Source organism: Passer montanus, unplaced genomic scaffold (genome assembly GCF_014805655.1).
Source record: "Passer montanus isolate IOZ18808 unplaced genomic scaffold, ASM1480565v1 scaffold32, whole genome shotgun sequence".
NCBI lineage: Eukaryota > Metazoa > Chordata > Aves > Passeriformes > Passeridae > Passer > Passer montanus.
The window spans coordinates 8,624,592-8,648,412 of NW_024367930.1; the positions used below are offsets into that span (position 1 = coordinate 8,624,592).

General features: G+C 41.5%; 1 protein-coding gene across 2 annotated transcripts in view; it reads right to left on the reverse strand.

The window, feature by feature from the left end:
- BMPER (BMP binding endothelial regulator) overlaps positions 1–23,821 on the reverse strand; it is a 146,174-nt gene that overhangs the window by 115,754 nt on the left and 6,599 nt on the right. For both annotated transcript variants that reach the window (XM_039715226.1, XM_039715227.1), the window contains exon 3: positions 5,475–5,574. In XM_039715226.1, the coding sequence (XP_039571160.1) occupies positions 5,475–5,574 (100 nt within the window). The remainder of the gene's footprint in view (positions 1–5,474; positions 5,575–23,821) is intronic.

Here is a 23,821-nt window from a genome sequence, read left to right on the forward strand (position 1 = left end):
TCAGGTAAGGGTGAAAGAAATTTCTTTAGGAAAATACACACATTATCTTTCCATCCCATCCCCCTCCACCCATGTATTATCCCTTGTCTCTGACAGCTTGCCTTAGAGCATGCAACGATGGGCTGCAAGTTATAGTGCCCCACAAAAAGGTCCCCCCAGTCAGTCTCTCTCATAGCCATCTCTCAGCAGCCAGGTCTAGATTACTCAGGTAAGGTGAAAGAAATTTCTTTAGGAAAATACACACATTATCTTTCCATCCCATCCCCCTCCACCCATGTATTATCCCTTGCCTCTCACAGCTTGCCTTAGAGCATGCAAGGATGGGCTGAAAGTTATAGTGCCCCACAAAAAGGTCCCCCCAGTCAGTCTTACAGCAGAACACCAAAATAGCATTGGGTACCTCACACTAGGGGTGTCCAGAGGCAAAAAAAGTACAGAGGTACATATGGATCCTGCAGGGTGTCAGTAGAGCAGCCAGAACACTGATAATCTCACAACCTCCCTCTAACTTCCTTTGCAAGCCAGCCCTAATAGTTGAAATTGGCTGCAATCCTCAACCATAGTATTTGATATCCTTTCCAAGAAATGCACAATTAACTATGATACCCTTGGATATTCAATATTTAGTAGACGTGGCACTGTTGTTGCCTGGGCTGGGATTCCATTCTCTGATAGATTCCATATCAATGGAGCATAACACAAGAATTTCTAAGATCAATAATAAATTATTTTTAAAAAAACCAAAAAAACAACCACAACAAAAACAACCCAAGTAATTCTCAAAAGTTAACAAGGACAGAAAATGCAAAATTGCACATGGGAAGTGAAAGAAAATTCTGAACATATTTTCTTTGTTGTTAAAAAATTCCCACCAACTTTGTCTTTGCACATCCATAGAGGATTAAGATTCTTAAGATAAGAGAGCAGAATATGGCACACAATTTCAGAAATGCAAACTTTATGCAGTTCTGAGCCAGTAATACCACTTCTTCAGAGTGCAAATAACTTACTAGTCTATGTGTAGAGAACTCTATATGTAAGTGACAGGTCTCCATCCAACTAAACAAGACAATGCTGCCAAATCTCTTTCTATAATCTCAGTGACCTCATAGGCTTTCATTAAATATATTAAGGAAAATGAGAGATGAAAAGGGGCCTATTTATCCTATGCAAAAGTAATAAGAGGGCTTAATTTTTTAGTATTTTCAAGATGAATAGCATGCTAGAGGTATGTGGTATGTTTTACAAACTACAGTAAATATCTGTCAAAAAGAATAATCTTACTGAAAACGTTTCCTATTAGACTGAGTTGCCTGCATTCTCCTTGCAGCAGGGAGCCATAATCATGGGCCTACATTTCTCTGTGCCAGACTTTTCACAAACACACAGCAAAAGTGAGCTTTGCTCCACCAACTTTAAAATCAAGGTCCTATGGGCCGAAAGTCAAGAGCAGTGTTAAAACACATGGCTAGTCTGGAGAATTTAAATCTTAAATCCCAGTTTAGATCTTAGACCTCATTGCAGCCTACAATTTCCTCACAAGTGGAAGCAGAGGGCCAGGGGGGGCAGGCACAGCTCTCTTCTCTGTGGTGACCAGTGACAGGACCTGAGGGAATGAGGCTGTGTCAGGGAGGTTCCGGGATATTAGGGAAAGGCTCTTTACCCAGAGGGTGGTTGGGAACTGCAACAGGCTCCCCAGGGAAGTGGTCACAGCACTAAGCCTGACAGAGTTCAAGAAGCATTTGGACAATGTTCTCAGGCACATTCTTATCCTGTGCAGGGCCTGGAGTCAGAATTTGATGATCCTTAAGGGATTCTTCCAACTCAGGATATTCTGTGATTCTGTGACAAAGTAAAGCCAAACCTTTTCATATGCTACTTTCCAGCACAGTGAATTTTCTGATTGCAAAAGCTGTACTAGTAGCTGCTCCTTACTTTCTCTGTTTATTGCAAAATATGAAAAAAAGAAGTGCTATAAATTAAGTAGCATACAAATACCCATATGGAAACAAGGGACTTATGCTCAGCACACAACCATTTGCAGGAAAAGTTCTCTACCAACAATTACGTTCCTCCTGTATGCAAAGGTCTGAACAGGAGAGTTCAGATGTGTACACTGCTGAAGGTACCATCAGAATAGTTTGGGTTGCAAGGGAACTTTAAAGGTCATTTAGTCCAACCCCGCCTGCAATGGGCAGGGAAAATCCTCGTGCTCCTCATGATAGAATAAAATGCACTGGCAAAGATGTCACAAATGACTCATGAGTGGTGGTTTCCTTCCTACACAAGCCCACTGTGGAATATGCCCTTTGGTCTTAATGTTATCCTACTGATGTTGCACTCAGATGACAGCAACCATTCATTCATTCATTCACTCACTCATTCATTCATCTCTTCACAAGGTAGGAAAATGTGAAGCTATCAAAGAGAGCTGGCAAGAGCCTGTAAGGCTTGATTAAGCTCTCCCAGGCTTTGGGAACAAAGCCAAGAAAAAAAATCATCAGGTTCTGATGTCTTTCCTTGGTAACAGTTTGTTCATGTTTAGATGAGATGCAACTATTAAAAAAAAAAAATCCCTGTTTCCCTTTTCCCGCTTGCATTCCCCATGGGCACTCTGGCAGCTTGACAAAATAGTAACTGAGAATAAGTGCTGCAGGGCCAAGTCCCTGCTGCAGCTGAGCTTCATGTGGGGAGTGCCGGGGAGCTGCTGGGACACCAAAGGGAGAAGCTGAAGCACTACACTGCCAGCCTGGTGTTTGCAGCCTTCATCCCCCAGTTACCCGCCACTCATTTTAGACCTGGCACAGAACAGAGCAGGATCTTCAGCAGCGTTCAGAGTGGTGGGAGAGCAAGCAGTCTCCCCTGGAGTAGAGGTGATTCCATCAGCCTCTTCCCCTGGATCCAGAACAACCTGGGACAGAGTGTGGTGTCAAGACTGTAGGAGTTAAATGGGTGTATATTTTGCTTTGCCTTTCAGAAAGTGCAGCAAAACTTACTCAGAAATTTCACATCTACTTTGAAAATTCAGTCTTTGACAGCTTTTTTTTTCCTTTGAATTATTAAATTTAATGTTCTTGCATTTTAAGCAAATAGAAACTGCTATCTTAGATCAGACCAAGTTCCCTTCTTGTCAATAATCTTCTGTCTGATAGCAGCTACTAAGAGACACCTTGGGAAGTGTGAAAAATACAGACCAAGGTCCATAGCTCCAGAAGGGCAGGAATAAGCAGCCTGTCTGATTTAGAGGCAAAATAGGGCATTTTGGTTTGTACCTTGCTCCTTTCCTAACAAACTCAGCATTCAATTTTCTCCCTGGAGAACTGCTGAAGGTTGAGTTGATTGTGCCACAGAAGTATCTTCTATAACACTCAGAAACAGTAACCATTCAGTTATTGTCAACTCAGAGCCCAGTATTGTATTTGTAAAGTTAGGACTGTTCTGTCCTCTGGGCATCCATTTATTCCCATCCACTTAACTTCCTTTGTTGCTTTGTCATCAGTTGTTCAGTGCCCTGAGAACCTTTGGCAGCTCCTCACAGGCTGTCCTCTTGCTTTACTACACTACAGAGATCAGGGCACCAGCAGCAAACTTCCTGTCTCTCTTCACCCCTTTCCTAGGTCATTTCTGAGCATTTTGGCAAATTGAAATATTTGCAAGGATATGTTGCCAACATTTATTTACTAAGAAAACAACCATACATTAATTACTTCTTTGCTGATGAGAAGAATACCTCTAAAAACTCAGGGCTGCTTAGTTTCTTCAGCAGTTTCCTTGTGAGGGAAATTGTTGGATGCCTCTTAGTGGGATCTCTCTGTCCGTTGACACATTCAAAGGACTCTAGCTAACTCACCTCTCTTCCATCTCAAATATCCATGTGCCTCCTGTTTCTGTTTATGAATAGTTTCTATTAATTATCCATTAGAGATGTCAAGCATACCAATCTGCAGATGGCAGGCTCAAGCCTATCAATAATGTTCTGTAGGTACTCACCCCAATTCAGGATAAACAGAAAATGTTAAAAGGAGTCTGAATTAAAATAGTGTTTGAATTAAAGCATTGTTTGTTCAGCTTTGAAACATTCATTCTTTTCATTTTGCAAGCATGTACATATGCATATATATATGTGTATAGAATTTTCAGCCCATTGAGCAAATATACATCCCATTTTGAAACTGAAAAATCAAACTCCATCTTAATCCAACCGACACTTAGCAACCTTTTCCTACAAAGCTGATACTAAACAAGGTTTGACAAAATAAATAAATTACATGTAATTTATGTAAAATCTGTAATTTCAAATTCTTATTGTTTCAGTAATGGTTTAATTTTTTTTTCCAGTTCATTTCCTTCTCTTTTAAGTGTCATGTTTCTAGACAAATCCTTGAACTGGGGCTTGCCAAACCTTCAAAAACTGCAGCACAGAAGCAAATCATCAGCACAGCATCTAACATACCTCTGCAACCTTCCAGGAAAAATACACATCCATTATGCCTCTTCCATCTAAATTTCATTGTAATCTGCTTTCCTGAATTTGTATTTCCTCTGGGAAGGCAAGAAATGCTTTTATTTCCCAACAATTTATCCTACCCTATCTCCCTCTCAATCCCACACAGTCATCAGTGGAGAATTAAAAATGACAGAGGAAAAATAAAATAAAGCTGCTTGAATTTGGCATTTTCCACCTCGTTGATTATGGAAGCAGTCCCTCAGCAAAATTATTGGTTTAGAGCATATTACTTACTGTATCAATATAAAAAAAAAAAAAGATTACTTTTCAACTTCATCTGCTTGCATATTTTTCATGTGGTTAAATATAGCAGATACATGCCATGCATGCTTACACTTTTTTATTATTATTTGATCATTATCTCATTTTAAACAGCTTGGAATATACAATGTTGGTCAATAAATAAATGTATAATGTTCAGAATGCTGCTTATTTGGCTTTCATAAAAAATGTCCACAATATTATTGCTTGAATCAGGAAATGTTTAATAAAATGGGTAAAATTTGCTTGGTTTGTTTCCTTTCAAGGGGAGAAATAGGAATAGCCATGGATAATTACCCTGCTCTTTATTAATCAGAAGTATTATTCTTGTTTTGTCCAACCACATAAAAAATTAAAGAGATTCGTACTGACCAGTGACTACTAGCAGACTGATGCTGACCTAAAATATTTCTGATAAAAATAGAACTCTTAAAAAATTGACGACACAGCAATAAAGAATAAAGATGTATTTCTAAAGGACAGTTGCTGTGCAAGGACTAATAATTGCAGGACAAATATGTGAATTTATGTATTTCCCTCAGCTTTGTAAACATATGTATTTCAATTATGGTTACTGCCCTCTTTCACTCTCTGGTGACAGCCAAGTCCCAGCTGAGAAGCTGCAAATTTACTCCTATATTTGGCAACCTAAATGTGCACTGATAACTGTTTAAAAGGAGGGAAAGCAACAGGAAGGGAATGGCACCTTTGCAACGCTCACAGCAAGCTCCTCTCTGCTTAATGACGAGAGCACAGTCCTTGGAGAGCACTGGACACTTCTCCCTTTTGCACGTCACTTCCTTATTCTGAAAAAAAAAAAAAAAGACAAAAGCTATTGCAAGCAAAACAAACCCAAGGCTACCATTTCTTGCAATTCAGAAAATAAAGTGTGGGGCCAGCAGCCTGCCCTTTTGCTTCAGAAGAGGTCCTTGTGAGTCAACACATCTTTCTTCTCTTGGAGGAAAACAGTACAAAACAGTCTTTGAGTAATCCAGGAGCCCAAGTAAACGGTGTTTAAAACCCACTTAGACAGTAATTCATAACTGCTGCCCAGTGTCGTACAGAAAATGCGCAGCACTGAAGAAATCCATGTTACTTAAATGAACAACTACCACATGATGTGCTTGTTAAAATATCCTCAGGGTTTTGAGGAGCTGCCCCATGAACTGTGCAGCTTAGGAATCGGTGTGACAGAACGACAAACAGCAGAGAAAAAGGCAGTAACTGCAGAGAAAACAAAATTCTGCCACTGCAGAAAATCAATTTTGCCTAGAGGTTCTTTGAAAGAGGCTACTGTGTACTATACCAGGCAAGATGATTAATGTCATTCATCTTTCTCCCCAAAATGCTGAGAATCGATGACACACCACGAGCAGACAGAATCAGTGTACATTATAGTGTCATCGTGCTATGGCAAAAAGCCAGTGATTTCCCAAGGCCAAAGAGCACATTGACCACATTAAGGAATGTCAATAGAGGATGTGCAACAGCAGGCAGCAGAAATATTCCACTTATTGCCTACCTTGCCCCAGCGGTGTCAACTCTTTTGGTTATCCCTGCCATTAAATAGGTGCAGAAAACAAATACTTGGGGTGTTTCTTTTAGTAAAATTTTGCTACTTCAAATTCCTTACTTAAAGTAGCCCTCTGAAATTACCTCCACCTATAATTAGTAGCTCAGTTCATTAGGTGACACAGGTGGCCATCTAGTACATGCAAGTACCCACCTCACCCAACCTTATTACTTAATTAGAGACCAAAAAATCAAAGGGCTAGAAAAATGTAAATCATAAAACTAAAGAAAAAGAAGCTGTGCTTTCCAGTCTTTTTATTTCGCTCTCTGTGGCCTTATTCAAGGTGCCTGTGAAGAATAACACGCAGCTTTTATTACACTCCAGCCCTTTGTCTAAAATCAGAGGTTTGTTTACTTCAAAGTCACTGCCTGATCTGATGGGAGCTATAAAGGCACTTCAGTCTTATCAGTGTAAATTAGGACTCTCACCAAGACAGTGTGAGATCAGCAAATGAGAATCAGGCCCTAAAGCGCAGCTGCAGCAACACAAACAATTACTGTAAAAAGCCAGGTCACTGCAGTGCTGGCTGTTCTGCATCACTCCAGCACTGCAGAGCAACCATAAATGCAATTTAACCAGCAGGTTAAACTGAATTTATGGCTGGTCTGTAGCTCTGGACTGGCACAAAGCAGCCACGACACAGAAACTGCAAGTGGTTCAATTCTCTTTTAAAGTGCTCAGTGGAATCTTGATTCCCTTTGCAGGAACATGGTGCCCCCGTAAACTCTGTTGAAGGGCAGCAGAATCCAGCTTACCACCTCAACTACAGTCTGCATTTTAAAGGGTTTCTGAGGGAATCTGATTCTCTCTAATTGACTTTGCTTAAGGAAAGATGTAATAAGCCTATCAGCCTCACTACCTTTATCTATGGGAAATTCTTCTGCCTGGTGAAAGTGGGTGTGAAGGAGGAGCAAAACCCAGTTTAGAGTTTGTTCCTGTGGAGAACATGGTTCAGCCAGCTGCAGCATGCATTGTGCACCTCTGAGAGAAGTGAGGTGCCCTTCAGAACCAACCTGGCTGCGCTGGGTGTGGGTAAGGGGGCCAGTGAGCAGCTACCCATTGGACTCCCTCTTCAAAGGATGACATTATTATTGCAGATGGCAGCAAGAGAGACAAAAAAATAACAGAGCCCTGGGCGGGGGGGGGTTGGGTTTTTTTGGTTTTTTTTTAATTCCCTGGTTCCCAGAAGACTCCTGGGGCAAATTCCTTACGCAGCCCAGCTTCCCAAGCAATTTCTTCCCTGAGTGCTGTCTGCCTCCTTCTGCCCTCAGGTACATCCTGACATGGTTTCTTCTTGTTGGCAATGCAAGGAGTTCCGAAGGATGACCCCAACACACATATTTCAAACACGAGATACTTGCTAGTTATCATTCCCAGTAGAAGCCGCCTGTTTCCCCATATTGCTAAAACCAGAAAAATCCTCTCCAATTATGAGCTTGGTATCATTGAGCCACCCCAGGGGGCCAGCCAAATTTGGGTCTTGCTCTTCTTTCCTTATCACCAGCAAAGCTGCTGGTTTAGCAGGTTTTCTGGGAGGGAAGATTTTGGAATTCATGTGCTGATGCCAAGGGCTGTTTTACATTAAGCAGCTGTCCCACATGAAGAATATTAGCAGCCCACAGTGCAGTGACAGGACCTGAAGGGTCCTTCCCTCCAGGAGGATGTCTTAAGCAGTAGGCTACAGATTCACATTTCCTTTCTCTATCTCAGTAGAATTTGAACTATTTGCTGTTCAGTGGCCTGGCTTCAGCAGAAAGTGGCTTGGGCTTCGTGCCCCCACAAGTCACTGGTTCTTACAGCGAGGGCACTTGTGGGGAAAGCAGGAGATGAGTCATTGAATTGCCTCTGGATGTGGAGGGCAGCAAACCTGGATCACTGACTCAAAGCTCAGTTATTACAGCACGGTGCTGAAAGGTAGGGAGGAGGTGCCATTCTCATCACCCACTGCGCTTTTTTTTTCTTGGGTTTTTTTTATTGCTTGTTTTGGGGTTTTTTCCCCAAATTAAAATGGAAGGTTAGCTCTGTCCCTTGGAGGAGAAGTTGCAAGCTTCTCCTGTCTTAAAGGACACCTCCATGTATCCTAGGTAAATAGCGCCAATAGGCAATCTTTGCCAGCACAAAAGAGAAGAACAGCTAAGCACTAAAACAGGGTAGGATTTGCAAAGCTGGTGTTCATCCTCCCTAGCTGGTTATAGGCAAGGCCCAGATGGCCCCAAAACAGGCTCTTTCAGATGTCATCCCAAGCTGCCTAACTCCCTGCCATCGGGGCCAGGCTGCTCTTCCAGGCTGTGAGGTATAGCATTGCTCAGGGTTGCAGCCCCACCACTCCTTGTGGGGTCTTTTGCTGAAAAAAACTTATAGTAGAGCCACAATTGCAACATATTGCTGCCCTGGCATTGTCCTCATGGCAAAATCCCTCTTGCAGTGAGAAGAGATTAATGTAGCTCCAGGGAAGTGCACCCTCCTACTGCTTCTACTACTATTATTACTATTTTCCCAAAATTCTTTTTAGAAAGTCCTGCTGTTTTATCTCAGTGTTGTATCTTGTGGAAAACAAGGTCAGCAGATGTGGAGGAAAGGGTTAATGTACCATGCTGATCCATCACAGGCCTGCAGCAGATAAAGCAAGGCTGGTAAATCATTGTTTAGTCTATTGCAGTCAGGCATTATCCAGTGCAGATCTCCTGGGTCCACTGGGTGTAAAAGTACAAAAATAAAACAAAAGAGTAATTGTCATCTGGAGGCTGGATTTTTTCCCTTCACCCAGTTGCCCAAAACACTGCTCTTAATGTCTACTGTCCATCTGCTTGTTTCAGTTTTGTTGCCTCCTCCCCTCCCATTTCACAAGGGCAAAGTGGAGGTTGAGAGCAAATGGGACTTAAGCAACAAATCCTTTCCTTCCAGTTATGTCCCCTCCTACCCCCAGTAATCATAACATTTCATTACTTGTCCCAGCCATACATTTAGAAAGTCTCTAAGTAGCTGCATGCAGGAGAGCTGTATTACCAAGCCTCCATCTGGGCCGTCAACAGTGTCTCTGAATCTGTTGAAAGCTCTCAGATACTTTGAATTTTGCTGTTCTTAAGAGAAAACTTCTTAGACGGCAACAGTCAGAAGCCAACAGTTATGGGAGGGTAGGGGATTTTTTTCCCTTCTTTTTAAAGGACATGCACTCTGGCACCAAGAAGTGCGGAAGAGACACATGGCCCATAAATACATAAACCGTTTGCTAAGTCAGAAAGCTGGGAGTCAGTCAAATCCATAATAGGATCCCAAGATTCATAATAAATAACTTTTAATTATAGTCCTGCACAATAGTTATTTTAAACAGATGGTTTATAGATTCACATCTGGGATTATTTTTTTTTTTAATTTAGTGCTCAGGCACACACACAGAAAGGGAGACAACCTCAGCTAAGGTTTCTATTAGTGTTGGAAAAATGCGTATTTTTTAAAAAGAGGTCAGGCTGATCCAGAACAATGCTGCCGCATCTGACGCAACTCCCCAGTCAGTGCTCAGCTCAGCAAAGGGCTCACTCTGGAATCCCAGACTCCCTTGAACAAGAAAATGTAGGGAAGTGCTGGAGTATCACCCTGGACTCCTCACTGCACTCACCAAGCCCAGCTGTGGAGAGCTTGTGTTTTAATGCATCCTGGGAAAGGATCAGAAATTTTGTGGGGTGTCCATGTTTCTCCCCTCTCTCCCACTTTTCCAATGAGAACCAAGGATCACTTTGACTAGGCATGCAGAGGTGATGTGAAATTCCCACACAAGACAGATACACAAACCAGACCCAATATCATTGCTACTGCTTCATGTTACCTTTACTACAACCTCCTCCCAATGCAATTTGTTCAGCTTTTACATGCACTTCATATTTTTATCTTCCATCAAAGAACCCCACACAAAACAGTCCATTCTGGCGACAAATTATATCAAACTAACAGCCTTAAACTCATATGGTACAGCTAAATAAAATGCCAACATGAAAAGGAAAGAAAAAAAAAACCACACACACTAAAAAGGAGTGAATATTTGGCAGAGATCTTGGAGAGGATATGTGCCAAACCACAGCTTGGAAGCCACAGCCAACTTTCTACAGGGTTCCCCACTGGACTCCTGCCGGCTCACAGCAGCCACCAGGAGGATGGCTCTTTTCAACCTGGATTTGGCTTCAAGTGGGAAAAAAAAATAGGAGTCTGCTTCGTTTATTCAGGACTGTACCAAGGAGTGCTTCCATCAGTGGTATCCTGAGCCCGCTCTTGTGCTGTAACAGCTGGCTGCAGAAGACATTGAAGATGTGGTTTCTCAGGGGGCCAGATGTCCACAGTGATGGTCTGGGGTTGTTTTTCTTTCTTTCTTTTTATGTATTGAAAATGCTTTTAGAAAGCTTGCGCTGCATTTCTAATACCCCGAGGTTATTAATTATTTATACTGAATGGGAAAAATGTTACTTAAACTTTCATTTAACCAAAAAAATGCTGTGGAGAGAAAACTAATAAAAGCAAGAGAGAGCGATTAGGTAGGAATACCAACTACCATTAATGACTAATCCTGAAAGCATCCATTTTTTACCACTATTCATTGTAGTCCTGCTGGTAATTCTGATAGGACTCCTCACCAAGTAGCTCAGGGTGTCCTTAAGTTTCTTCTAGGAGAAGCCTGTGGGATCATCCACGAAAACAATAACAATTTTCAAACAATGGTAAAAGCTGCCCCCAAGGAATATGGGATGGAGCTTTCAAATACACACATGTGGCCTTAGGAGAAGAAAGAGCCATTTAAAATTAATGAAACAAGTGTATTCAATTCACATGGGCAGCCTCTCCACCACAAGGCAAAGGGCAGGCTCGAAGGCCGGCTCCTGCCACGTGCCATGATCCACATGTTCTTAGGCCACGCTGCTGGGCTCTCTGCCAGGTGTTGCACACAGCCAGAGCATCCTCTCAAGCACACAAGAAGCCACACTCCCACCACACAGGCCACAGGAGCAAAGGTCTTGGCCACCACTGGTCACAGGCTCTGATCCTCAGCAAAGCTTGGGAGCACCCAAGCCTGTGCCTGCACCTATATTTACCTGCAAACAACCCCATGTTGGGCCAGCTTGAACTCAAGAGCAGGCTCAGACACATGCTCAACTCATAGTCTAGACAAAACCTGAGGCTCTTTCTGAAAATAGTACCCTTGCTTCTTTGGCACTCCTGGCTGGAACTCTGTCTCAGGCCCAATTTACAAACCTCCCTTTAACTGGCAGAGTTGATGCAAGCAAGAGATCTCTGCTAAAACTGTGGGACTGCTGTCTTCCATGAGCATTTCTCTAGCTGAGCAAGAGCCATACCATTGGGCTTCAGGGAGGAGAGACCACTCCTCAAGGAGAGATGTCTGCAGCCCCTTTGAATCGCTGTCAAGGGAGATGAGGATAAGGTCTCATTTCTCTTATTCCCTTCCAATCATCTGCTGGGGTTTCTTTCCCTTGCAAAACAAATTTTGTGGGTACAGTAAAAAAATGGTTTAGCACACTTGATGCATTTCTAAATTCAAGGTGGAAAAAATATTTTCCTAAGAAACAATGTTTGTTCTCAGGAAAATTATAGCGTTCTCTCCATGTGCCCACATAAGTCTACAAAGACCAAGGCATATGCTTCACCAAGAGAGAGAAAGGTCCCATTATTTTAAGCACAATTTTTAAGTAAAATTGTAATGGGACAACTCACAGGAGTGAAGTCAAACAAACGCTCCAGTACCTTCAGCATGAGGTCCTTGCCTGTGGCAGAACATCACCATGATTTCAACATGAATTGCATTAGCTACAAATGACAGTATTTTAGTTCAGTTCAGTCTCTCTTTCCTTTTTTGAGCAGACCACTCGGTAGCCTTTGATTTTCCCCCTCATCCCTGTAATCTGTTTAGCTTATCTGGCCTCTCAGGGTGAGCAGGGAGGAGGCTGCAGCCTTCCCTGTGGTGATGCTCAGCCAGCATCAACCATCCCCCTTCATAATTCGAGCTCTCCCCATTCCCTAGGAAAGATGATTAAAACAAAGGCCCTGCTGAAAGATGACACCAAATTTCACTTCAAATGGGTATTCCCCACTGCTGTGAGGAAAACATGAGTATGTGCAAGTGATTCAGGACAAATCACCCACAACCCCTTAGAGAGTGAAGAAATTTTTTTTATTTTTTCACTCTACTTAATGATGTACACCAGCACAAGGAAAGTGACCTTGGTGGCCTGCTGCAATCCCAACACTCCCTGACAGCACCCCTGTGCACCAGTATTTGGTGAAAAGAAATCACCATCTCTTCCTCCTACATTTGCTGGCGTTAATACTAAGGCTGCAGCTGGGGTCAGGGTCCCAGAACATCAAATGTTTTGCAGCACACCCCCACCATCTCTTCCTCCTAATTGAAGTTAATACTAAGGCTGCAGCTGGGGTCAGGGTCCCAGAACATCAAATGTTTTGCAGCACACCCCTGCTTCCAGTGAGCTTAGGGACAAGGTAGACATGGCCAGACACAATTACTGTAACTGCAGATTGAGCCAGTGAGAAAGCCAGAGCAGGATCCAGACCATGTAGCTCTCAATTTCCCTGTCTCCACCTCAACTTCCAAGTGCAGCTTCAGATCAGAGCTCTTCAGCTGCACAATTACAGGCAACACTCTTTACCTGTCAGCAAAATAGCATGGCAGTCTTCTAGCAAGAAGAGGCAGGGCCTTCACAAGTTCCCAGCAGCTCATACTGTAGTAAAAAAAATACCCATAGTAATCCAGGAGCCAGATTTCAAGGAAGGGTTACACACAGGGATTCTTGTAGGAGACCACACCTTCACATTCCATGAGATGCACACTTTTAAAATTCACATCTTTTTCTGTGAATTTTAATTCATAGGATTATGTTTCTACTTTGTCAATGAAGAGTTTGAATCAATTATCAATTATTTCAATCTGATGACAATACCTAAGAAAAAGGTAATCACGGGCAATACCTGTTGATTTGAAGCTCCAGCTGCAAACCTGTACCCATGCTGCTGTAACAGCTCACTGACCCTGACCTGTGGGTTTATGATCTACCCCTTGCTGGATGTTCTCAGCTACTCAGATCAGTCAGAAAAGCCTTTTGGATGATTACTGCTCAACTCATTTTCAGCTAAATTGGTGATGCTGAAGGCATGGTCCAGCCTAGTCCTTGTCTGGTTCACCCTGACAGAAGCTGGTGGGGAATCCATTCTCCCAGAGAAGTGATGGGCAGTTGAGGGCCATAAAAGCTTCTGCTACCTGAGCCTGATCAACCAAACACAGCTGAAATCAGCAGATGTGGAACAGCATTGCTGTCCTGAGTGCATCCTGGAACGCACTGGTCCCCCCTAAGTGCCATAGGATGGCTTGGAGAAGGAGAAGTCTGCCAAGAAAATTGTTCTGAAAACACCCTAAATAAACTCTACTCCTAAAAATCGTTGAAGATGAACTCATGAATTATCTAGCTGATTTCATAGAGCAAAGCAGATTACACCAAAGGTTTTAAATGAATTATTAAATCATTTGAATTTAAAATTTTAGATCAAGCCATGGTGTCATGTTCTGGCTCATCTCAAAAATTACCCCTGCCCATCAAAAGAGTGTCCTAAAATATTCTGCTTTTCTTTCTTTATTAATATTTTCCCAGTACTATACACTGTTATTTTCTGGTCAATGAGAGATAAACAAAGCCATTAAAACAATAAAAAGGACATCAAAATCAAAGTCTATCAGTTCAGAATTCCTATTTTTGATAACTGTATTTTCTATTGAAGACTGAATACTGACCAATAATATTTTTTCTTCTAATGTTGTAAACTAAAATTTCATCTGACCTTTGTTAAAATGAGATACATTGACTGCTTTTTAAATAAGTATCTTTTAATCACAATTTGATAGGCTAAATCTACAAATATATTATCCAACAATAGTTACCTGTCATTGCATCTTTATTACCTTCTCTGTCTGAAGCCTGCTCACTCAGTCTTTACACTGGAGATTTCAGCAGTGGCAAATGCTCTAGTTTTGGGCTTCAGTCTGCTCTAAAAACTTTGAACAAAGCAGCCCTTGAGGCCATGTACTTCTTAAAGACTTTAAAAAGCCCAATGGGCCTCCTAACTTACTCTGCAACCAGTCATATCCCATGAAGAAACTCACTTCTGTACAACACAAAAACAGGGCTAGATTAAAGAAAAGGAAAGAAAAAGAGCAGGGTCCCCTGCTGCTCTGTCTGGCCAGAATCATGTCTTTTACTGCCCATATCCTCTAAAGAAACGATGCTCTCATGATATATTACCCTAATACATCACCAAGTGACAGTTTTCTCATGATACTGTATCCTCAAAGATGTGATGCATGCCAGAAGCAGGGACAGGAGTTCTCAGCTAGGGGAGAGAAAGGGGAGGGCTTTCTTTATTTTCTTTCAAATGTTTAAGCTACACTTTGGGGTTTTCTAATGTTGTTTTGAGAGGAAAATCCCTGTCAATCATAGTTTCATAATCCAGAGGACTCCTAGAAGTTTTTGCTGTACAGCTTTTAAACCGGAAAGCACCAAAAAAAATAGACTCTTCATTTAATTGAAGCAAGTTTTGAAATAGGACCAAAACGCTTGAGGAACAACAACCAAATAAATATAGTAGCCTAAAAGAAAGAAGCAACGAGAGTCTGTTTTCTATTATGAAATTATTTAGGCAAAAGGCCTCCAGACACTGCTGTTTTAATGAACTTGCAAGGAAACTGAGAACTGACCCTGAATTTGTTTTCTTACGTGATCTTGCCTGTGCTACGCAGTGGTTTTAGAAAATAAAAAAAGGTTATTCACAGCAGAGTCTGCAGAGAGAAGGCGCAGCCTTCAATTTGTCAATCAGCATAGAGAAGATCGGGAAGAGACAAGAAAAAAGAACATTTTAGACAGGACCCCTCAGAGGAGGCAAAAGCTTTCAGGGTCTTTCAATGCTGCCTTCCACTCACAAAGCTGCACTCATTTTTGCTGCAACTGCTACTTGGCTGCCAGTAAAATCTTCTGAGGCTGTGGTAATCCTGGGTCATGGGCAACTCACGGCAGGCATCACCCTCAAGACGTCTTCATCCAGCTGCTGCCAGCAAAGGAAGGCTCAAGGTCTTGGGAGAATTAGTCAGAAAAGCTTATGACACCATGATGCTTAATTTGACACATCTCACTTCTGGGTGTTTCTGCTTCATATCTACTGAAACTTCTTTGCCTCCATCAGTTGCAAAGAAGAAAGGTAGAATAAGCTTTCCTTTGTTGTGATTAATCACACTGCCAAATTAAATAAGATTGTGACTTTCAAAACTTCAGCCAACACTGTAGCTACTAGGAGAAAAAGCATAATTTGACTTGTGGACTAAGCAAAAGCGATATGGAAGTCATTGAGAAGAAACTAAAAGCCAAAGCTGTCAATGTCACTTTCACAGTCCTTGAGCTGACTTTGACCATATTTTGTGGCCTGGCCATGGCTGTTTTTGGGTGAGATGTAACAGCCCTCAATCACAGCAGTGATCATTTAGCCACATAACAATACCACTGCAGTCAATGAAACCACCCATGAGAGCTCAGAGCTTTGAGTCAAGCTCTTCAGTGCAGACACATGCACAATGCCCTATGCTCTGGGTAGACCCTGTTAATTAAACACTTATTTTTAAATGCTGCTCTGGAAAAAAATTTGCTGTCCAAAATAAGAAACTCATCTTGCACAACCACTTTCTTCTTGAAAAATCCAGTGGTTAAAACATGTTTTTGCATAATCGTAGCCCTGCAGGGACAGTTCTCACTTCTGAAAAGCAAATTCTCTTCTTTCTGTTTTGCACATGTACAAACAAACAGATTCTGGTATGTCCAAAGCTTGCAAATCTCCACTATAATAATACATTGAATAGAAGCCATACAAGCAGGTTTTTTTCCTCAGCCTGTGTTCCCTTCACTCCTGCCTTTCCCTTGCCCCACTTGCACTGCTGGAAGTAAAAAAAATACCTGTTTTTGACAAGTAAATGGAGCTGACATTAGAGCGAAGCTTGAAGGTGAACAGGGTATGCACAAGTCATTTGTCATCTTGACAAAGTGAGATTTGGTCACCAGTGGGACACTTGAAAGACATCTGAACAGTTGGCCTTGACCACCAGCATTTCTTACAGCTTATAAAGGGACCCATGGGACCAAGAACACAACCTGCTTTTGGAAGTGACTCCTGCAGTGGTACCTCATGATAGATGTAAAGGCAGTGTGATATATCAGGTGCCATTAAGATCTTTGCTAGTAGGTTCTATTTACATAAGTATGGAGTGTAGATAGCATCTTGTTAACCCAATTAATGAGACTCAAATGTCAGGAAACAGATTATGCCTGGCTCAAAGTCCACAGCGCTCTGAAGGCAGACAGACATGATTTCATTGTATGGGACAGCACTGTTCTCTTTGAGGAAGAACTCAGGCAGCAATCCTTCTACCTGGACAGCTAGGGGAGGTGGAAAGATGATCTGAAATCCAAAAGTTTCACGCCTTTAGCACAAGAAGGGCTCTTTATGATGAGAGATTCAAGTGTCGTGTAAAACAGAGAACCTGCAGCTGAACCGAGGAAAACTGAAAAAGTATCCACTTGAGGTCTTGGAAACTTAATTTTTTATTAACTGTACCTTCTTCTGCAATTAGAGAAAGTACTTGTTGCCAAGTCACAGCCAGGTCTGGATTAGAAGAGAAACACTTTCATCCAGCCTGTCCACACTGCTGCGTTTTACATGGGCAATTGAAACATACTTCTCTACCCTAGAGAAGAGAGGGAAAATTCCTGACCAAGATGAGATCACTAATCTCTTCATCAGTGACTCTCGACATACTGCTTTATACAATAAACTGCTGTTCTCCCCCAGCCTCCACCTATTAAGCTCTATGATATAGAAGCAGATGCTCCTGTCACCCAGGTCAGAGCAGTGAACCCTGAATGGCACAGCATGAGGTCCTTGGCCCCAAAACAGAGGGGGGGTTTAGGGAAAGGCCTTGTACTCAGCAACTGCTGCCAGCTCTCTGCTCGGCATGACAGCTGTAAGGAATTCCTCTTCAGAGCTGTCTCTTCAATGGAGGAAGGCAGAAAGCATGGGCTGCCTGGGCCAGCAGCCCAAGCTCAGCACCACGCAGCAGGTTAACCCAAATCCGCTGGTGGGAACAGACACAAGTTGTCTACAAACACAGGAGTCATATTAATTCTCCAGAAGACACTTCAAATCCTTCTAAAGCCCTGGTTCCAGGGCCATGCATAACTTTCCTGAAGTCACATTGCATCCACATCCCCTCCTGCCTGCACTCCTTGTGCCCACTGAACAGGGCACAAGGACTCCAGCTCCAGCAGGCTTGGAGCTGCCTGCTCATCTCTCCAAAAGGCTGCCTTCCAGTGGAACTCCCTTTTCTGGTATATGATTTGCTTCCTTTTCCCCTTTTTTGGCTTCCACCTTTTTATGTTTCTTTTTATGTGGACTGGTTTAACTATTTAAAAAAACCCCAATGATATCAAGGATATTCCTTTCGTACTAAAACGATTATATAAAGTTTTAGGCAGCGAATATGTATGCTTCACGTAACAAGTGCATTAAACCATTCAAATTTCTTACTATCATAAGCTCAGGTTCTAGATATTTTATAAATTTCAACTTCAGATTGATTTTTGGGTCAAATTATGATAGAAAACCTTGCCAAGTTAAACTGAACATACGCAGACATTTTCTCAGAAGCCATACATTGCAGACTTCTTCAATTTCTTCTGCATTTTCATGTTAAACAAGTTCTGGCTCAGTATTGGTGCATTCTGTTGCATCTTAAATGTCTACATCAACAATTTCCTACAGAAGTGCTTCATGTCTATAGATCATGGGCAGATTATGCCTCAAACATGCAGCTGTTAAAAAGGTTCTTTACACTACCAGACCCCCAACATTTTAAGGTGTAGCAATTTTAGTTTTCCAGCATTTTTCATCCACTGCACTTACAAACATCCTCCAAGCCTTGGTTTGTGGGCTAAAGAACTTGCATGTCTTTCATTTTGTCCGCCAAAATAATTTCATTCATTTATTTGAATCAAAAGGATTTTCCAGATTGAATCACCATGCTAGCTATCCCCAGGACTGTTTGGGTAGAAGGGTAAAGTGCTACATATGAAAATTATCATCTCTGCACTGTCATAGACAGAAAAAAAAAAATATTCTTTGTAACAAGCAAATGTTCAACAGCCTCCCTGTAGCAAGAAAGCCTTCTGGTTTATCAGTGTTTAGCCAGGCAGCTAACAGCCTTATCTCAAAGCCAGCCACCCTGCCTGGCTCCTTCCTGCCCCAGTGGTATCTCGGTGACACAACCTCGAGATGTTTCACTAACTGGCACAATCAGATCATAATCATTACGTAGCCCTAGAGGAATCATTTATCAGCTCTTCTCCATCTCTCTCAAACCATACCTCAACTGTACAGCCAGACATAAAAAAGAACAAGGAGACAATCTCAGGACAACCAAGGTCTGTTATTCTTCATCCACTAATAAATCCTAAGACAAAACAGAAAAACAAATGCAAATGTATGAGTCTAGCTGGCCATCAGAACCCATTTTGATGATTCCAAGCCTTGGGAAGCTCCCATTTCCCAAGGGAAATGAAGCCACTTAATATAACTGAACATAAACATGTCAGGTGCAGGTGAAAAGAAAACAAACCCTAAACAAGGAAACATAATCCAAAACACATAGACTTATAACCTATGAGCTGCCAGAAATCTGATTTTCCTGGCCAGGGCTATGCAACATATTTGTTTGCATCCCCCTGGTTATGGAGGAGTGCAAGGTGCTGCTGCCACGCCTCAAGCAAGACCTTCAGCCATAAAAGAGGATTTGAGCCATACCATGGCCTGATGGGGGAAGGAGCAGCTGATCCTGCAGCCAACAGAGGAGCCTGGGGTTGACCTGAGCTGCCAGGGCTGAGCTATGCTTGGTTTTCAGTGTGAGGCAGAAATGGCAATCCTCAACTTCTCAAGTCTTACAGGAAGTTTCAATACTGCATGGTGAGGTTTGCACATACTTTAGGCTGCATTGCTACCAGGTGAGCAACTGCCAATGCCCAGTGTGAACTGGAGTGTCTCTGGAGCAAAATGCAGTGCAACCAGGTCAGCAGAGCTGAGGCAGAGTTAAAGAGGGCCTCGCTCAACCTCTAACACTGAAGCTTAGTGCTAAGGTTTACCTAAAACAGGGACTCAAAAAAATTGTAAGCTGCATTTTGTCTGGGAAGATGTCAGGTCTTTGGCATCACTTTTTCTACATGGCATTTCTTCCCCATCCTTAGTACTCACAAGAATAAATATATCTCAACTCTAATGCTGTTTCACAGTACTGCCTTTTGCCACAGCACTTCCCAGCACACATGTACAATGCTTCCCTCTCTGAAAAACCTGGGAAACAATACAGAAAATGAAAATTAAAACTATAGCCAGGAGGTTGATTTGTGGAATGGATGACAAGTAAAAAGCATGCAAATCATAGGCAATGCATGAAGACAAGTTATTTTCTCAGCAAGGTGGTGGTACACAGTCCTACTTTGACACCAGATTATGGATGACTGTCTAGAGCAAGTGGATTCTAGACATGAGGAAAATAGAAAAAAAAAAAAGCCAGGAAAAAAGTCTAATAAATAAATGGAGAGACAGACAAAAAGTATATGAAATTCAGGTGTCAGCACACAAGGTCAGCCTCTAAGCTTCTGGGGATGGTAAGGGATGAGATCCACACTGTACTTGGATCCAGAGCCCAGCACTTGATTCAGTTGGATGCAAAACACTGCACAGAGCTTGATCAGCCAAACAGACTGGGAACTCTTTAGCTGCAGCTTAATGCATAAGATGAAGAGGCCAAGAGGCCTCAGAGGAAGTAATCACACCAGTTATTAGGGACACTGTAAGCAAGTACCAGTATGATATTCATGTTAATAGTAGTAATACAGGTAAAAGCTTTTATGTAATATTGGGTCTTTTTCTTCACAATGGCCTTTTATTTGGCCATAAGCTCAATACAAAGAGGTTGCATTTTCTTTCTTTTTTTTTTGGTTGTTTTTTAATATTTTTGTTCCTTCAAAATTTTCTATTAAATCATGATGGAGAAATAAAATGAGATATTGGTGGGGAAAAAATATCTCTTTTTATACAGCAGCACAAAGCAGAGCAGCAGAAGTACTGACACTGTGGGCCATTCACTTACAGAACCATAATTCTTAAAAGGACCATTAACAACTCAATGGAAGAAACTTGAAAGCTAATAAAAACTATATACAGGTAACCGTATGCTTTTTAAATGCCATTTTGATATTGGACCAGCTCTTTAATAATGTTTTTCTTATTGGCAATAAAAAAGTGTCTCAACTTCGACTGATCCATTTTGTGCTTATTGTAGACGCATTCCAAAGACATTTGCAAGTTATATTACATTTTTCCATTTAGTTTATGGCATTTTTGTGCCCTCCATACTTTTCCATGTATTATTCATACATATTCTTTTGTATTTGAGATATCTGATCCTTTAATTACACCAAAGAGAATCACATTTTCATACACGATGGATTGGATCTTCATCATCGTTACAGTGACATATCACCAGCTCTCTTCCAGGAGGGTTTTGCCAAGACCTATAATCAGTTCAGCACTGTGTGCATATGTGTATTTGCTCAGTGCAGCTGCCTGTGTTAGAAATGTGCAAGTAGTGAACTCTTCACTAGCCCATGTGGTCTGAGAACAACATGAAATAGCTTCTTCCAGCCTGCAGATTTCCAGAAAGGCTTCATCATAAGCTGTTACACACGACTGTGTACCACATCTCCAAAATAATTGTCACGACAAAGCAGAGTGATCTGAAGGCCAATGTACCTGTGCAGGAATGTGCCACAGTCTGAGGTAGCTCTTGGATATGCAAGTGCAGAAAGTGGACATCAGAAGGTCCACTTGGCACAGACACAACAAACAACACTCTACAATCCATGCTCATTCCCCAGAGGAGAAAATCAGATGAGGCGTTGCATGTGGTACTACTTGACCAGCGTGGGCATACCTGTATATGGAACTAAACTGACTTGAACATTTCTCAAAATGCTGATGGAAATTTTAAGGATCAAGCCAGAGTAACCATCCTCTACCACAGACAGCTTGTCAGGCAGGTCAAACTCTTGTTTCACAGATGTTTTGCATTAATTAAGAACAAGTACAGCTGAACCCACCAGAACCATCCTCCAGAAAAGCTTACCAAAGCAACCACAATCCACCTCTGGATCTTTATCTAAGTCACCTCTCTCTTGCAAGACCTCCTTCATATATACATATATATACATATTCAAACATACATATCTTTCATTTCTATGACAAAGCACATATGGGACACCCTGCTGCACCAGACATGGCGTTATGTCTGGTTTTTGTTTTCAGGGTTTGTTTTTTGGGGTGGGGTGTGTTGGGTTTTTTCCCAAGAGATTGCATATACATCTGTATTGGGGAAAAAAAAAAAACTAATAAAACTTTCATCATGTTTGAGCATGTTTGGGTTTCAGGAACCCTTCATGCATCAATCAAAAAAGCATTCTCTTTGGAGTAATATGGGGGTGAAAACTATCAGTACACTACTGTATCATAGGCTTTTTTGTCTCTCTGTTTATTTTTTTTGTGGGTGAAGAGAATGCTGATTGTATTATACAGTAATAAAGACCAAGAATATTTAAATTGAAAGAATATGCAGTCTTGGTAGACTCTGTAGCTGATGTACGTAAACTATTGAAATTAAATTAAATAAAATAGGTATGAAAGAATTGTTTGATGATTTTTTGTTTGGTTTTTAATATGCACTACTCCACTAAAAGTCATCTGGGCTGCATTATACCTTGAAGCAACAACAATTGAATCCTCATGTACTAAAACACTGCCATCTTCACTGAACATGTGTCAAACACTTGCTCTCAGGCTAGCTACGTGCTTTTAACTTGTGCACTGTGCCACAGAAATCAGCTCTGCTATAGGTAAAGAAACCCAACACATCTAGTAGCTGTTTTGCTTTAGTCTGCAATGAGGACATGGTTTTTAGGATTGGGCTTCTTTTTGGCTGGGGATGTGTGCATGCAGGGGGGAACAAAAGTCAAAGTTATTTCTTCAGGTTTTTTGTTTGCTTGCACTTGGTTTCACCAATTTATTAGTTCAAGCTAGGCAGAACACTAGGCTTTATAATGACAAATTTAACTTTTTTTTATGAGCAAAGGTCAAATTCTACACTGCTCATTTGGATTTAAAAGAGGAAATTTAAACTACAGAATGATGTTTCATGCTGAATAAAACTTATGGCAATCAAAGCTCTGATTTCTAGTTTCCTGAGCTCCTGTCTCCAAACTTTTCTCATATTTCCAACAGTTGGTTATCCTTTCTGGCTCACATTTATTTCCTTCTGGTCTGGATTTAGGTGATAAAAGCTTGAGACATATGATTACCACTCCTCAGGTGCAAATGGTAAGTTTAAGGCACAAGCATGAGGGAAGTGGGGAGGAGAAAAGGTAGGGAAAATGGCTCTGGTTTAGATGTGGTTTGTCAAGATTACTACTGGCTTTTATCAGCTATTTCTTGACAAAACTCACTTTGTTCTAAACTATGTTGGGGGAAAAAAAGATAATAAAAGACCTTTTCTCCCCACAAAAACCATACAAAAACTCAAATCATTCATTCCCTTCAAAAAAAGTCTAGAAGCCCTTGCAATGGCAAGGCTAGCATTAGCTGAGGTACACTTATCTATTTCCTTGCAGTTCCTCACTTCTACCCTGTCCCTTTCAGCTGGCATTTTTGGTATGTTCATTTTGAAATTACACACACCACTGGCCAATGGATACATTATTCTTGGATCCTTGCTTGCTGCTGGCAAGGTGTTCAGGGTCCATGGAGATGATGACAAACGAGCATGAAATGACATGGCTCTCCACACCACCGCTGGCACCACCACCTGTCATCGTTGTCACTGCTGAGCTCATCTCACCTTCAAAAAACTCAGCACTCAGAACTTTAACTCGGGCTAAGTTAATTCTGTGGTCTTTTTACATTCTCGCCCTATAATTATGCACAGGTTCTCATTTCACCTATTTCCGGCGGAGTGCAGCATTTTTATGTCTTTTCCACGTGTATGTTGAAGCACGTATTTCTTGAAAGCAAATACCATAATATCAGTTGTGAGCCTACTTCTATTTTGAGTGTTAGATACCTTCCAGCCAAAAAGCTGTACCAACAAAAACTCTGCTGAATTTCATCATTTACCGTACTTGTACCAGATCCGAACTTAAATATTCCATGCCTGTTTTAAATGCTGAGAGTCAAATAAAAGAAATCTAATCAAAAATTCCCTTAATGGTCTGTTAATAGCATTTTCCCCCTAACATTTCAAAATCCTCAATATACAAAAAGTCCCAAACTTACCA